The 16,756-nt window shown below is 38.6% G+C and overlaps 1 protein-coding gene across 3 annotated transcripts in view; it reads right to left on the reverse strand.

Annotated features, from left to right (window-relative positions):
- Positions 1 to 6,056: 6,056 nt before the first annotated feature.
- vash2 (vasohibin 2) overlaps positions 6,057 to 16,756 on the reverse strand; it is a 32,791-nt gene continuing 22,091 nt past the window's right edge. For all 3 annotated transcript variants that reach the window (XM_015339154.2, XM_006642967.3, XM_015339155.2), the window contains one exon: positions 6,057 to 9,942. In XM_015339154.2, the coding sequence (XP_015194640.1) occupies positions 9,870 to 9,942 (73 nt within the window). In that variant the 3' untranslated portion in view covers positions 6,057 to 9,869. The remainder of the gene's footprint in view (positions 9,943 to 16,756) is intronic.

The raw sequence follows: 16,756 nt of genomic DNA on the forward strand, positions 1-16,756 counted from the left end.
CACTCATTCCATTTTGTTTGGGAAACATGTCAAAATCCCATGCCGAGAGAATTTCAGATAGAGTTTGCGGAAATGCCCAGTGGACAGCCCAGGTAGGGTAAGGATCAGCATTTCCACACTACTCAGAGAATTTTTATTTTCAGGGATGGATTTTTAGCCCAATTCAAGTTGAAGAAAAGTTGTTTCGTGAAAATCGCAGAAAAATTTTTTTCAGAAACTCCAGGGTGCCTGGATGTCGCGGTGTACCACGCGACAGTTGTATTCCAAAACTGAGTCACTCAGATCACACAAGTACCCAAGCATGCTTGAAACTCATTCAAGTGCAAGTGCTTCTATCCGTTGTCATGATTGTTTCCCACTCATTCCATTTGGTTTGGGGAACATGTCAAAATCCTATGCCGAGAGAATTTCAGATAGAGTTTACGGAAATGCTCAGTAGACACCCCAGGTAGGGTAAGGATTCTCATTTCCACACTACTCAGAGAATTTCTATTTTCAGGAATGGATTTTTAGCCCAATTCAAGTTGAAGAAAAGTGGTTTCGTGAAAATCGCTGAAAATTTTTTTTCAGAAACTCCGGGGTATCTGGATGTCGCGGTGCACGACGCAACAGTTGTATTCCAAAACTGAGTCACTCAGATCACACGAGTACCCAAGCATGCTTGAAACTCATTCAAGTGCATATGTTGTCTTGATTGTTTCCCACTCATTCCATTTGGTTTGGGGAACATGTCAAAATCCCATGCCGAGAGAATTTCAGATAGAGTTTGCGGAAATGCCCAGTGGACACCCCAGGTAGGGTAAGGATCAGCATTTCCACACTACTCAGATAATTTTTATTTTCAGGGATGGATTTTTAGCCCAATTCAAGTTGAAGAAAAGTGGTTTCGTGAAAATCACTGAAAATTTTTTTTCAGAAACTCCGGGGTGCCTGGATGTCGTGGTGCACCACGCGACAGTTGTATTCCAAAACTGAGTCACTCAGATTACACGAGTACCCAAGCAGGATTCGATCTCATTCAAATGCAAGTGCTTCTATCTGTTGTCTTGATTGGTTCCCACTCATTCCATTTGGTTTGGGGAACATGTCAAAATCCCATGCAGAGAAAATTTCAGACAGAGTTTCCGGAAATGCCCAGTGGACAGCCCAGGTAGGGTAAGGATCAGCATTTCCACACTACTCAGAGAATTTTTATTTTCAGGGATGGATTTATAACCCAATTCAAGTTGAAGAAAAGTGGTTTCGTGAAAATCGCTGAAAATTTTTTTTCAGAAACTCCGGGGTGCCTGGATGTCGCGTTGTACCACGCGACAGTTGTATTCCAAAACTGAGTCACTCATATCAAACGAGTACCCAAGCATGCTTGAAACTCATTCAAATGCAAGTGGTTCTATCCGTTGTCTTGATTGTTTCCCACTCATTCCATTTGGTTTGGGGAACATGTCAAAATCACATGCCGAGAGAATTTCAGATAGAGTTTGCGAAAATGCTCAGTGGACACCCCAGGTAGGGTAAGGATCAGCATTTCCACACTACTCAGAGAATTTTTATTTTCAGGGATGGATTTTTAGGCCAATTCAAGTTGAAGAAAAGTGGTTTCGTGAAAATCGCTGAAAATTTTTTTTCAGAAACTCCGGGGTGCCTGGATGTCGCGGTGCACCACGCGACAGTTGTATTCCAAAACTGAGACACTCAGATTACACGAGTACCCAAGCAGGCTTGAAACTCATTCAAATGAAAGTGCTTCTATCTGTTGTTTTGATTGTTTCCCACTCATTCCATTTGGTTTGGGGAATATGTCAAAATCCTATGCCGAGAAAATTTCAGATAGAGTTTGCGAAAATGCTCAGTGGACACCCCAGATAGGGTAAGGATCAGCCTTTCCACACTACTCAGAGAATTTTTATTTTCAGGGATGGATTTTTAGCCCAATTCAAGTTGAAGAAAAGTGGTTTCGTGAAAATCGCTGAAAATTTTTTTTCAGAAACTCCGTTGTGCCTGGATGTCGCTGTTAACCACGCGACAGTTGTATTCCAAAACTGAGTCACTCAGATTACACGAGTACCCAAGCAGGCTTGAAACTCATTCAAATGCAAGTGCTTCTATCCGTTGTCTTGATTGTTTCCCACTCATTAAATTTGGTTTGGGGAACATGTCAAAATCCCATGTCGAGAGATTTTCAGATAGAGTTTGCGGAAATGCTCAGTGGACACCCCAGGTAGGGTAAGCATCAGCATTTACACACTACTTAGAGAATTTTTATTTTCAGTGTTGGATTTTTGGCCCAAGTCATGTCGAAGAAAAGTGGTTTCGTGATCCTAGCTGAAGGTTTTTTTTCCGAAACTCATGTCAACCCAGATATCTTCAGATAGAGTTATCAGAATTGCTCAGTGGACACCCCAGTTAGGTTTAGGGTTAACATTCACACACTACTTAGACAAGTTCAGGTCTTGATTTTGGGGCCAAGATCAGTTTTAGGAAGAGTGTTTTTTTTGCTCCTAAGTGACATTTTTTTTTCCGGAAACTCTCTGGGGCCTGGATGTCGCAATGCACAAATCAACATCTAATCAAAGTTTATTTATCAAATGCACACCAATACAGCATGTAGCAGTAGTTGCTGGCAATGAAATGTCTGTTCCACGAGCTCACAAAAATTACAACAATCACAGAAATCACAAAAACACAAAAATCACAAAATTGAGGTTATGAAAATAAGTTTACATAATAATAGATGTAATAGTAATTGAATAAAACTCAATATGAGTAGAGCTGCTATGTGTCCATGGTGTATGCAATATATACAAGTAGTCCGGTTATGCTGAATACAGTGAAAACTGTGTGTCCATGTAGCAATTACAGGTGATTTACTAAAGGAGCTGAAGGTTGTCTATTTAGCAGTCTTATTGCCTGGAGGTAGAAGCTGTTCTGTAGTCTGTTGTACTTGGACCGAATGCTTTGGTACCGTTTACCAGACGGTAGGAGGGAAAACAGTTTGTGACTGGGATGACTGGCCTTCTTCAGACATCTAGCTGAGTAGATATCCTGGATGTTTGGTAGCTCACAGCCGGTAATGAGCTGTGCTGACTTCACCACCCTCTGCAGTACTTTGCGATCCCGGGCGAAGCAGTTCCCATACCAGGCAGTGATGCAACCAGTCAGGATGCTCTCAATAGTGCACCTGTAGAAGTTGGCCTGGATATTTGATGGCATGCCAAACCTCTTTAGCCTACTGAGAAAGAATAGGCGCCGCCGTGCTGTTTTGACCACGATGTTGGTGTGGTGGGTCCAGGTTAAGTCCTCTGAGATGTTAACTCCCAGGAACTTAAAACTGCTGACCCTCTTCACTGCAGTCCCATTGATATAAATAGGTGTGTGGTCTCCTCCCTGGTGTTTTCTATAGTCCACAATCATCTCCTTAGTCTTACTGATGTTCAGAGAGAGGTTGTTCTCCTGGTACCATGCTGCCAGGGTTTCAACCTCCTCCCTGTATGCAGACTCTTCACCATCTGTGATCAGGCCGATGACTGTGTATCGTCCGCAAACTTAATGATGGAGTTTAAGTTACGCCTGGCGACACAATCATGAATAAATAAGGAGTAGAGGACAGGGCTAAGCACGCAGCCTTGGGGGGCTCCAGTGTTTAGAGTCAGGGTAGAGGATATGTTGGTGCCCACCCTCACCACCTGTGGACGTTCTGTCAAGAACCATGCGCTAATTGTAACCCAAAAATGACTCAGATCAAAAGTTGTAACCAAGCATTATTGAATCTCTTTCACTTGAAAGAGCTCTGATCGATGGTTTAGATTTTTTCCCATTCATACTTTTAGGTATGGGGAACATGTCAAATTCCGATGCCCAGAGAAGTCCAGATAGAGCTTGTGGAAATGCTCAGTTGACACCCCAGGTAGGGTTAGGGTTAACATTCACACACTACTTAGACAATTTTTAAGCTCAGGCATGGAATTTGGGGCCCAAATCAGTTTTAGAACAAATGTTTTTTTGATCCTATCTGAATTTTATTTTCGGAAACTCTCTGGGGCCTGGATGTCGCAGTGCACCGTGCGCTAATTGTAACCCAAAAATGACTCGGTCGGATCAAAAGTTGTAACCAAGCATTCTTGAGTCTCTTTCATTTGAAAGAGCTCTGATCAATGCTCTTGATTGTTTCCCACTCATACTTTTTGGTATGGGGAACATGTCAAATTCTGATGCCCAGAGAAGTCCAGATAGAGATTGCGGAAATGCTCAGTTGACACCCCAGGTAGGGTTAGGGTTAACATTCACACACTACGTAGATAATTTTTAAGCTCAGGGCTGGAATTTAGTGCCCAAATCAGGTTTAGGATGAGTGTTTTTTTTTAACTCTATCTGAAAATGTTTTTTTCAGAATTTCTCTGGGGTATGGGTAGCGCAGTGCATTGCGCAGTAATTTTATCCCAAATGTGATTCAGTCCAATCAAAAGTTGTAACCAAGCATTATTGAATCTCATTTAATTTTAAGGGCTTGGATCAACAGTTTTGATTCCCATCATACTTTTTGGTATGGGGAAAATGTCAAGATCCGATGCCCAGAGAGACTCCGATAAAGATTGCTTAAATGCTTAAATGTTTTTTTTCAGAATTTTTTTTCAGTCTCTGGGACCTGGGTGGTGCAGTGCACTGCACTGAAACTGAATCCCAAAACTGAGTCAGTCTGATCAACAGTTGTAAACAAGCATTCTTGAATCTCTTTCACTTGAAAGAGCTTTGATCAATGGTTTTGATTGTTTCCCATTCAGACCTTTTGATTTGGGGAACATGTTGAATTCCAATGTCCAGAGAGGCTTAGTTGACACCCCAGGTAGGGTATCTATACTCAGACCTGGATTTTGGGTCCCACGTGAACTTTAGGACGAGTGGTAATTTGCTCGTATCTGAATTCTTTTTCTGAAACTTTTCTCTGCTTATATTTTATATTGCACCGTTCAGTAGTTCCATTCCAAAAGGGAGTCAGACCAAAAGTTGTCAGAAAACATGTTCTACTCGATAAACTCTCTTAGGTTTGTTATTTAATGTGCGGATAGATGTATAGCCGGAGTCAACATTTAATCTTTTTTGTAATCCAAATGATGCTCTGGCCTGAAATGCTTACTCATGTAAATATCATTTTCACAGCATTCTCAGTAGACTATAAAACATTTTCAAGGAAGATATGGTATTGAAGAAAATACATTTACAATACTTTTTTTCAGTAGTTCTAATTGTTTGTCTCATATGTCCTGGTTTGAAGAACTTTTTAACATTTTGTAGAACAAAACTGATAATTGTAGGGCTTCATAGATTCATTGTAGAATTTCTCTGTAGGTATTTAAATTATTCTAAGTTTATAATTGTAAAGCATCTTCCACAGTAGCTATTTCAGGACAAATATCTTAACCAGGTGATCTGAAGCCCACGGCTACATGTGAACTGAATGTTACAACTCTTAGCAATGAAAAGCTTGCTCACACCATCTGAAACATGCATGGGAGAAGTACCAAAGATGAGGGGCTGTCAGGGAAACACCTCATCTCAGATCCAGTTAGAAAATAGTCTCTAACCCATCTGAAAGATAAAGGAGCATTTGGGAAGTTTGCCAAAAAATGTGTTTTAATTCAATAACATTGTCTTTTTTAATTATCATATATTTCTTTTATCTTTCTCACCTTATTTTACCTTTTTACATATTGTATATTTTCTTACTCCATTCTTGTTTTCATATGTATTTTTTCATTGTCCTTTGTATTCTTACCTTATATCCTTTGTCTTTTATAACATATCTTTCTTATGCAAACAAACACCTTCTTAATAGAAGAGTTTTCTATTATTCAACAGTTAATCAACCACAACAGTGGTTACTTTGATTAAAAACATGCATTGCAGTGATTATAGTGAGGATATATGGGGACAAATGAACATTAAGTTAACTAACACTACCACAATACAAGCATGACCAACAGTCAGGCTACAAAATACCAAAGGAACTCTTGAAATCAGCAACACCAGGATGTGGTTAAACAGAGGGAGAAACAAGCAAGTTACAAAGAAAATTCCATTGTTTATTAAAACACATGCTAGGTAAAAACATTACAGTCATCTGTTGCATTGAGGGATTCTAATCTACCAAGTACATACTTCCAATGATTAGAAAAAAGATAGAGAAAATGTAGCTGTTTACAGTGCAGAACAGTAAAAAAAAACAATCAAGAGTAGTATTTGTACTAAACCACATTCCACAGCAATACCAGGAGAAGAGATGAGCATTGAAACAGGCTTTAATTTGCTAAGCATATTTAGGTTAAGTATTGCAGCCCGAATAAGGGCAATTTTCACTATGAAAAACACAATCTTCATAGGTACACCTTTGAAGAAAACATAACAGGAAAGACAACAGTATTTCATATGTTGTAGATAGTTACAGTTTAAAGTGAATTTCTCCAGATGCTTACAAAACACTGAAATTCAGTTTTGCATTAATAGTATGTCAAGGTCCTCACCAAAATCATGTAAAACGGCCTACCCATGATGGGCAAGAGTGCTATTAATTAGCAACTAACAAATTTCAAAAAGGTTAAATTTAACAGTATTGAAGTATCTTCACTGGTAAAATACAAAACATTGGGTCTAATACTTCCACAAATGTTACCAAATCATGTCTGTTAATGACGTTTTAAAGTGTTGAGGTTACAGGTTCTGCTAGATGGATATTAACAGCACACAACACAAGTTGAAAAGAATGTGCCAGGCTAACAGTTATACGAGATACCAGTATGTTTAAAAAAACATTCATGATTCCTGCAACTACTTTTCCTTGTGTATACTAAAGACATTTTTATTTTCCTTTAAAGACTGCAAATATTCCATTCTGGATATGAAATCTTAAAATGAGTATTTTTATTTTATAAAACTGGCACCCAACACCTAGCCAGTGCTAAATAATTTTAGCACTAAAATGTCTGTGTGTTATTGTGAAAAGTGTGCATTATTTGTGCACTCTGACTGCTTTCAAAAGAATCATTCCAAACTGTAAAAAACAAATTAAATCAGTCCTTAGAAGTCATTAATAGTGTGAAATTTACCAATCTGTAGAAAACATCTTCTGTGTGCTCACACTGAGGAAGGTCCAGTGAAGAGGACATGAAGTAACTTAAATGCTAGCAATTATCTTTGTGCTGAAAGTGAAAAATGAGTTCCAATCAATATCCACATTAAACATAAAAATATCACATATAATTTTTCTGTCACACAAACTCAGTTACACGGTCATACCAAACTGTGCTATTAAATTACCAATCCAAAAGACCTTTGTGTGTGCACCTTGACTGCTTCCCCACTCATAACAGAGTGCCGTTAAAACGAGGTATGTTTCGATTTTAAACTTTCTGCCTAGATCAAAGCAGATGAGACTTTGGTAAAAGTAAAATCAGACGCTAAAATAATAGTTTAATTGCAAAGTAAAGTTTCACATCATTTTTCTTGAGCAGCTACAGCTGTAGCATATTAGAAAACTTGGTGCTGAGACATATTGTGAAGAGCAGTGCTTCTCAATGCTGAGCAAGAATTAAAGACCTGTTAATACGAAACTGGCTCCTGCTGAAAGCTTTGCTAATTTATTCCAAAATGCTAAAGTGTAATATAAAGGTTTGAATCCTTGCATTTCTCTTCAGATTTTCATTAAAACCACCCTCTTAATTCGCATTCAGTATATATATATACACACGCATGCTGTGGATCAGAACAAATGTGCCATTTACAAAGCACTGATACCAACCCCAAAGGCCATGTCACACTAAAATGAGAATTATCCTTCTTACACATTCTGCATAAAATGTAATTTCTACACCCACATACAGAGGTAATCAATTCACCAAGGGATTAGAAATATTTGTCGACAATTTACCTTAACTCAGTTTCAAATTGTAGCTAGCCCTCTTTTGTAAGTTGCCATCATAACTCCATTAAGAATTACCTCTGGACTGAATATTGAATGCTAAAGTACTTAAACATGGTTAGAATACATTTATGAAGCCATTCCTATCCAAGAAAGTGTTTTGAACCGTATTAGGCAACAACAATACTAAAATTAGGAAAATACTTTGTGCATTGGAATGGACAGTGTAGCAATTAGTAGCATATTTTATGCCATTATGATACCTCCAATTACCTGATCCCTTCTATATCTGTCGTTACTGCCATGAAAAGCCCTGGGTTACAATACACTGACACTAATTTTGTTTCTTGTGGTGGAGATAAGAATTATATAGCTGAATACTCACAGGTTGCTGCATCTAGCAGTTTGAAGGTATATTCAATAATGTAATTAATACTTTTAGAAAAACTATGTGCCAACACTAAGGGGCCTTCCAGAACCACATCACATGATTTTAGAGAGCCCTTTTTAATTTATATTGCTACTCAATTAGTACTGTATATCCATGTGCTTAGTGACTCTCATGTCAGTTTTTTTCAGATTCATTCTGGATTTCTCAGTGATTAAACAAATGGAAAACGCCCAGCGATTAAACAAATGGATTCTACTGTAGCTAAACCAGTCGCAGGATGAGTGCAGATCTCCTGACCTTCACATGACATTATACTCACTCCCTCACCATTCCATACAAACTAGAACTGCTAATTTAGGATTATGCACAGCTTCTCCTCTTCTGTAATACAGGAATCCTCTCAAAAAGGACTCTTGAAATAAAAGATGCAGTGCTTGAATACCTGTTAGTCTTTGAAACAGTTTTATAAAGCATCACAAACACTTGAAAGTCACATGTTCATCACACCTGAAGCAGCCAAGTGTCTTTCTTTTCTTTACCTTTCAGCACGGAATGGGCTGTTACCTATTCCTTTGAGCCTACATGTGCGGACACAGCTCCATACCTGAATATCCCAAACGCTTATTGTATTTGCATTTTAATGGCTCCCTATTAAGTAAGTGATGAGTTCATAGATGTCATTACTAAGAATGCTCTTGGGAATGAAGTGTAGGCATACAGAAATGAAAAATCAGCCTGACGGGAGCAGAGGCTTGTGTTTCTGTCCCACAGAACATATTGTTTTCTTTTCAGCCTTGTTCATTGGTTGGCTTATATTCCAAGCGTATTTTCTTCTCAGAACCACTGGCTGTTCAGAGCTCACCAAGATTCTTCAGGGGAGACGTTTGATCTCAAATGCTGGGCTAATCCACTGGTACTCAGCTGTCTGAAAATATACTTTTCAAAGAATATTGTTTAAAGATAAGTTATGCTACTTCACAGATTACAACAGAAACATTTGGAGAACACATTGTCCCAACTGTACACTCAAAGGGCATCCCTTAAAGGAATCCTCTACTGCAATATACATATATATAAATAAAATCTTAAAACTCTTTGTTTGCTACATAATTACTCCACTTAAAGGACAGTCTATGGAGTGTACAGTTTTGACTTTTGTTCATGCTGAAGAGTCCTGTAATCTCTTAATACTGCCCAATGCTTCCTGATCCAAAACACAAGTTCCTTCTTCTTAGGGTTACACCTGAAGAATTTGTTCAGGTCTTAAAGAAGATGGTAGCTCAAAACAAAATGATGACCTCGGTCAACATAAATGTAGACATGGGATAATCACCAAAAAGGTGATTAAAATCTTCACCTCTCACTTCCTTTTCAGTGACCTATTTTCATTGTGCACTGTACATAATTGCATGTCCTTTTGAGACCTTTTAAGAACGATAAAAATATCAAGTATATATAAATTTGCACAGTGTCCATTAAAAAGATAAAAGATTAAAAACAGATTTCAAGATAAAGTGCAAAAAAAGAGCACCATAGAAAGAAAAAGAATAGGCAGTTCCTATGGCTTCTTCAGATCCGAATTTGGTAGCCAACATCATTCAGGGTGCTGAGCTCAGCAGGTTTCCTATCCAGTGCCGCAGGCCTGCAAAGAAAACATAATTCACTATGTTTCTGGATTTATCCAGCAGCCATATCACCCAGCAGCCATATCACTCTGCAACTCACAACTGGCAACCCACTGAAGCTAAGCTGAGCCTGGTCAGTACCTGGATGGGAGACCTCCTGGGAAAAACTAAGGTTGCTGCTGGAAGAGGTGTTAGTGGGGCCAGCAGGGGGCGCTCACCCTGCGGTCCATGTGGGTCCTAATGCCCCAGTATAGTGACGGGGACACTATACTGTAAAACAGGCGCCGTCCTTCGGATGAGACGTAAAACCGAGGTCCTGACTCTCTGTGGTCATTAAAAATCCCAGGGCGTTTCTCGAAAAGAGTAGGGGTGTAATCCCGGTGTCCTGGCCAAATTTCCAATTGGCCCTTACCAATCATGGCCTCCTAATAATCCCCCTCTATGAATTGGCTACATTACTCTGTAAAGTCCGCATTACCTGTAAAGTGCTTTGAGTGGATTGTCCAGAAATTATTAATTATTCATCTAATTTCACTAGAATGGTAGCTGCAAACTTATTAGGACGGCTATGAGAAGGGCATATCAGAGTGGGCTATCAGAGTGGCCAGTGGGTCAAAGGACTCAAAGCCTCTGGAAATCAAAGCCCTGGCAGTGCTGCTCACAGACTCTAGACCCTAGATGGAGCTCAATAGTGGCAGCATGAATGGGCAAAAGGCAATCAAGATCAGGTAGGAGTACAGCCAAATGGTTAATCCTTCACTTGCTGAGTAATAGTGAAGAATGCTGACAGTAAGTGGGTGTCTGTGGGTTAATGCTATATTTAAAGGATAAATGTAAATCTAAGAACACTGCTCCAGAGCAAATACTAGCAGATCTTGTCAGAAACAAAGTGTGCCTCTACTGCTCAGTGCCAATATGCTAGTAAAAACAGCAATTAGCAATTTCACAGGGGTTTTAAATGCTATTTTTGATACATAAAATAGAAATAAAAAGGAACTACAGAATTCTGTGAATCACTACTTAATCCCCTGGACAAAATCATAGCCCCTTATGGCAGGATCCACTCTGCTTTGTGTTTTCAAACACAGAGAATTGAAGAAAGTTCATTGACTGTAGCAGGTTTCCAAATGGCATAAAGACAATACAGTCTGCTGTTCTGTCACATGAGAAAATCTCTGAATCTTTTTTTTTTGCTTACTGGCCTTTTGTAAGCCTAGATTCCACTTTTCCATGAATATCTAATTTCATTCATGAATATGAATGAAAAAATGCTATATTCATCATCACATCAGTATAGATTAAGAGTAATGCTACACTTTGATCTGAAGTCCTTAAATTATCTCGCCAAACAATAAAACAGAGAGCAGTGCTGAATGAAAGCCTTAAAAGTTTACTTTTTCCAGCATACCCTTCAGAGAAATACTATTGTGTTCTTTTAATTGAAGGAAAATATTTTTCTGTGACAGGTAATCATGAATTGTGACTTGTAATTAATCATCTACTGTATAGATCCTGGAAGACAACTGGAGTTTTAATCAGAGCCAAATATATTAAATATTTTTCTCCCCTGTAAATTTTGTTCACCATATTCATCTCAGTTCAGAGAATGAGCAGAGTGAGAGGAATTTTCCAGCTTCTCCCACCTGCTCCTCCAATTAAAATAAACTAAGTAAAATTTAAATAAGATATTTAGAGCACTGCAATGGCAAAAGAACCATCAAGGATGAAGTCACATACTGTGTATCTAGGAGCACAATGTAAGACTTCTAAACAATGAAAGGGAAACAGCTGATATACTAAATGTGTATGTAATTCATGAGTTCCTTCAAGGAAGAAGTCAATATGTCTCAGGCAGGGGAAGGACAAAAATATGTATTAAATAGTTTTGGCACAGAACAGGCAGACATGTTTTGGGTACTAATGCACTAACAAAGTAAACCCATTAGATTTCTTAAGAATAAACAAGGTGAAAAACAAACCAGAGGGCACAAGTGGAAATTCTGAAGAACACAATTTAATACTGAAAACAGGAATACTTCTTTATCTAAAGGGATGTGGGAGTGGAACAATACCCAGACATGTTGTTGAAGCCGATACCCTAGCATCTTTCAAGAGATTGCTGTGTAAGATCCTTGGATGAATTAACTGCTAACCAAAACAAGCTAAATATGTAAAATGGCCTCCTCTCATTTGTAAACTTTCTTATGCTTCTTATTTTACTTTATAATTATACTTCTCAACTGCTTTCCACTGTACAAATACTGAGGGACTGCTCAGCAGAAACAACCTGAGACAAAGATATACTGGTATCCTCCTTTTATAAACCTAATGACTCATAAAAATAGGTCTATGTTGTCAAGGTGCATAATCAATGGCTTTATATATCCCCTAATAATTGCAGCACTTATAAGCCTTTTAATGTAAGCAGTTCTTCAGTGGGCACAAATTCATTATATATTCCATTACTCATTTCTCTTCCCTGAACATTTTTAGACATTAGTTTGAATGAAGCTAATTTGAAATTGGTCATCCTGCAGTCAAAGACCACAACTGATTGTATTAATGTCTGTTTCCACACATGCGGATGTCATTCCCGAATTCCACTGTAAGGTGATTCATTCTTCCTTAGAGGGTCACCTCATTGCTGAGGGTAAGCTCAGTACAGCAGGGGATTTTCTAGTTTCTATCACCCCATTCCTCTCATTTCCAAGAGGAACCAAGTGAATGTTCTTTTGTTTCTTGTTGACCAGGGAGGATATGACAAGATACTGTGGAAAGCAGCCCATGTCTATCTATGTGGATGCTTTGGGACACTTGGGAAGTGGAAACCAAAAGAAAGAATGTGTCATGCAAGACAAAGGCCGCCAAACAACAATTTCCCATCCGAGGTCAAAATGAAACAGTGTCTTTGTTGTGGAAGGCTGGTATTCCCATTGTCTTTTTTCCCCACACTGTTCTAGACTGTTGACCCAAAGTAAAGCACAACATTCTCACTCTGCACACAGCCCCTGAAGCAGCTGTAAGCAGTAATGCACTGCAAAAATGTCACAGAGCAGACAGACCTGGGGCTGACTCAGCTCTGCTCACTCTGCCATAGATTAAGACTAAAGCAATCCTACTATTCTTGCAAACAGGAAAAATCCTTTCTTTAAGAAGAAGTGTGTGTAATACAAAATCAAAAACTTTGATGCCTCTTTATATTAATCCAAGTGAAAAGCCAAACTGCATTACACATATGATTTGGTATTTTTTCATGAAAACTTAAACCTAAAAGTGAACTTTAATTGTAAAAAATGAGGTATAACAATTTAACTGTACCTGACATTAGCTGTATTTTACAGAAACAAACTCAAGTGATAAAAAACTGCAAGCTGCTAAACAGTGCCACAGAGCACACACCAAGGCTATGCCCAATTAACATTATCATCATTCAGCTGTCCTTACAACTGACTAACAGCAGTTATGTTCTTTAAACCCAAGCGATGCGTTTTCTAACTATTGAATCTTCACAGCTGATCCCAAAGGGACTTTTAAGAACACCGCAACTATACATTTTGTCATTTTACAGAAAGCTATTCTTAGCATTTTTATGAACTGGTTTACACATATGATTTGATATTTTTTCCATGAAAACTAAAACCTAAAAGTAAACTTTAATTGTAAAAAATGAGGTATAACAATTTAACTACAGTTGTCACTTGTGCTAAAATACAATGTGGAGGTTTATAAACATGTTTAGAAACTGCAGTCTACTACGACATTAAAGTGAAGCCCCAGTGAAAGGTGCAGTGCTGACAGCTTGGTATTAAATAAATCTGAAGACTGGAGCCTGCAAGCCAACAGCTCCCAAAGCAATAGTCTGGCTCATGGCACACTCTAAAACAAAAAAGCTCCTGAAGGATACTCATGCCAGTTTGGAAACCTGAGCAAACCTGAGATTTTAAACTCTTTTCTCTTAAACAAAATTATTTTCTCACTGCTAACATAAGGATATAAATAAGCACGTGTTGTTGATTGTTGCCTCTCATGTGAGACTCTTCTATTGTTTTCAAGCAAGGCTCAAGCAGAACAGAGGTAAAACTGAAATTTGACCCAGGTTCTTATTTTGACCATAACAATCACCTGTTTAAAGTGCAGCACACTAACCAAAGGGATAAAGGCCAAGTTGGTTCGAAGTTGGCAAAGACTTATCAATAACCGTGGATTGTAACAAAAGAACCATACCAGAGACTAACGGAAACACTACCATCTATGCTTCAAGAGCTGCTTGGAAAATAAAAGAAAGAAACCTTTTTTCATAGTCTAACTTCGGGATTCGTTTCTGTAATGGCACAGTAAGGGAATGATGTCTCAGTGACTGTCTGGGACTCTGCTTGCACTGAAATAATGTATTATTAATGAATGATTACACAGCATTGCCCTTGGCTGCATTAACAGCACAATTTCAAATGCTGGCAACCTACATTTTAATACTCTACAATCATTTGAAACGACATCTGTGTATATTTGTACTAGTAAGGGTCATAGCAACACAGAATCTATCCTAGAAACACAGAATGCAAGGAATGATTACACACCGCTCAGAACACCCGTCCAGTCAGTTAAATACTGACATGGAGTTTATGTTCTCCCTGTGTTTGCATGGGTTTTCTCCAGGTGCCCCAGTTGCCTCTCACAGTCCAAAGACATACTGGTAGGTAAATTTGGTTCTGGGAAAACTGGCCCTGATGTGAATGTATACATGTCTGTGTGTGCCCTGCAATGGACTGGTGTCCCGTTCAGGGTGTATCCCAACTTGAACCCACTGCTTGCTTAGTTAGGCAATGGCTCCCACAAGCCTGCTTTGGATAAAGTGGTTAGAAAATGGATGGATGGAAGATGAGTGTGGAAGGTGGGAGGAAACCAGAGCTCTTAGCAACAAACCTACATGAGTACCATACAGACGCACCAGCTCTCCAGGACTAGGAATACCCATTCCTGTTTTTTAGCGAGTGTCCACAAGACTAGGCTCTAAACTGAAGCACAGGTTTCAATGTGACCACATGCTCGCATTCCTTCACACTTTTAAATATGAAACACTGACCACTACCCATGTTCCTTCCTTGCCGTAAATATCAATGGAGGTTTTTGTCAAAGTCTCTCGATTGTTTCCAAAACTCTCAACAGAGGTGACAGCTGATTGAAAAATTAAATACTACAATTATTTCATTCACTTTAACATCTTTTCTTCCTACATCACTTTGAATGCCTTTTCTTCTTCTCATAATACATTTGGAATGTACTGTATCATATCCTGTACCTGACATTAGCTGTATTTTACAGAAACAAACTCAAGTGATAAAAAACTGCAAGCTGCTAAACAGTGCCACAGAGCACACACCAAGGCTGTGCCCAATTAACATTATCATTCAGCCTCCCTTACAACTGAGTAACAGCAGTTATGTTCTTTAATCCCAAGCGATGTGCTTTCTAACTATTGAATCTTCACAGATGATCCCAAAGGGACTTTTAAGAACACTGCAACTATACATTTTGTCATTTTATAGAAAGCTATTCTTAGCATTTTTATGAACTGGTTCATGTATTAATAGCATCCATTCTACCCAAATGAAAAGCTCAAAATGCTTTTCGAGCTCTAAAAACAATTCTGAATTGCTGATAGACTCCTTTCATTATGTATTTTTAATTCGAAAAGCATAATTGCTTACAGGCATGTTTTGTACTTTTTAAACTGTTCCAGCAACACAGCAATTATGGACAGTAGGGTAATACTAAACCACAGAACAAACAAAGTGTAAAGATTTACAAACAGCCAGAAATATTTATTGTTTTCAGTTTTCTGTACATTTCTTGAATCCCAACTCTTCATGATATATTTTACAAAGAAGTGTATTTAGTGTCTTAAGTCTTGAGGCAAGGTACTAATGACAGGTAACTTCGAACCTGGAATTAACTTGAAGATGATGCCCAGCTGGAAGCCAGAGTTTTAAAGAGGTGAAGATTTTAGAGTACTTGTGGGGGAAAAAAAAGACTGCCTGTTGATTAAAGGGGATGCAGCTCTTTTGTGACATCTTGCTTTCATGCCTGAGCTATGATTAAGTGGGCTCAAATTATCTCCCTAATTAACATCTCTGAAAAGATGGCAAGTGGAATGCTTAATGTGTGTTGAAGAATAGCTTATAAATAATTACAAGCAGGTGGGGAAGAAGGAGACAGTCACAGACTTCGGCCTCTTTGTGCTATCTAGCATGGCGAGGTACCATTAACGTGGCATCACTAGATTGCTGGGACTGCTACCCACTAATTTTGCTGTCAGCATCTGAGAAGTATATGTCTCTGTTTTGCGATTGCCCCCATTATTGTAATACACTGTCCGTATCAGAAACCACTGAAGAACACCACTTGGACGAGTTTCAGCAACTAGCAATTATATGTGCACTGTACATCTCTTAACTCAAACCTGCAATAAAAGATTTAGAACTGCAATGAATGAATTAACTACCATCAAGCAACATGTATTTAGCTCCTTGGGGAAAAACAATGAAGCATTCCTTTCAGGCATTACCTGTACACTGTGACCCACAAGTGTAGTGTGACCCACAAGGCTAAAAGGTCTAATTGGGACTTGACTAGTGACATTTATTGCAGCTTGTAAATACTACTGCTGTACTGGAGGACAGCATGGTGGAGCAGTGGTCAGAGCTTGAATATTTCAAGCTCTGCAATTTTTCAGTTTAAAAATCCTCAAGTTCATCAACTGTTACATTCTTGACATTCCTTTAATGCAACATCCTGTATTTGACGTAACTTGTTAATGCTAAAGTCAATTCC

Source organism: Lepisosteus oculatus, chromosome 2, assembly GCF_040954835.1.
Source record: "Lepisosteus oculatus isolate fLepOcu1 chromosome 2, fLepOcu1.hap2, whole genome shotgun sequence".
NCBI lineage: Eukaryota > Metazoa > Chordata > Actinopteri > Semionotiformes > Lepisosteidae > Lepisosteus > Lepisosteus oculatus.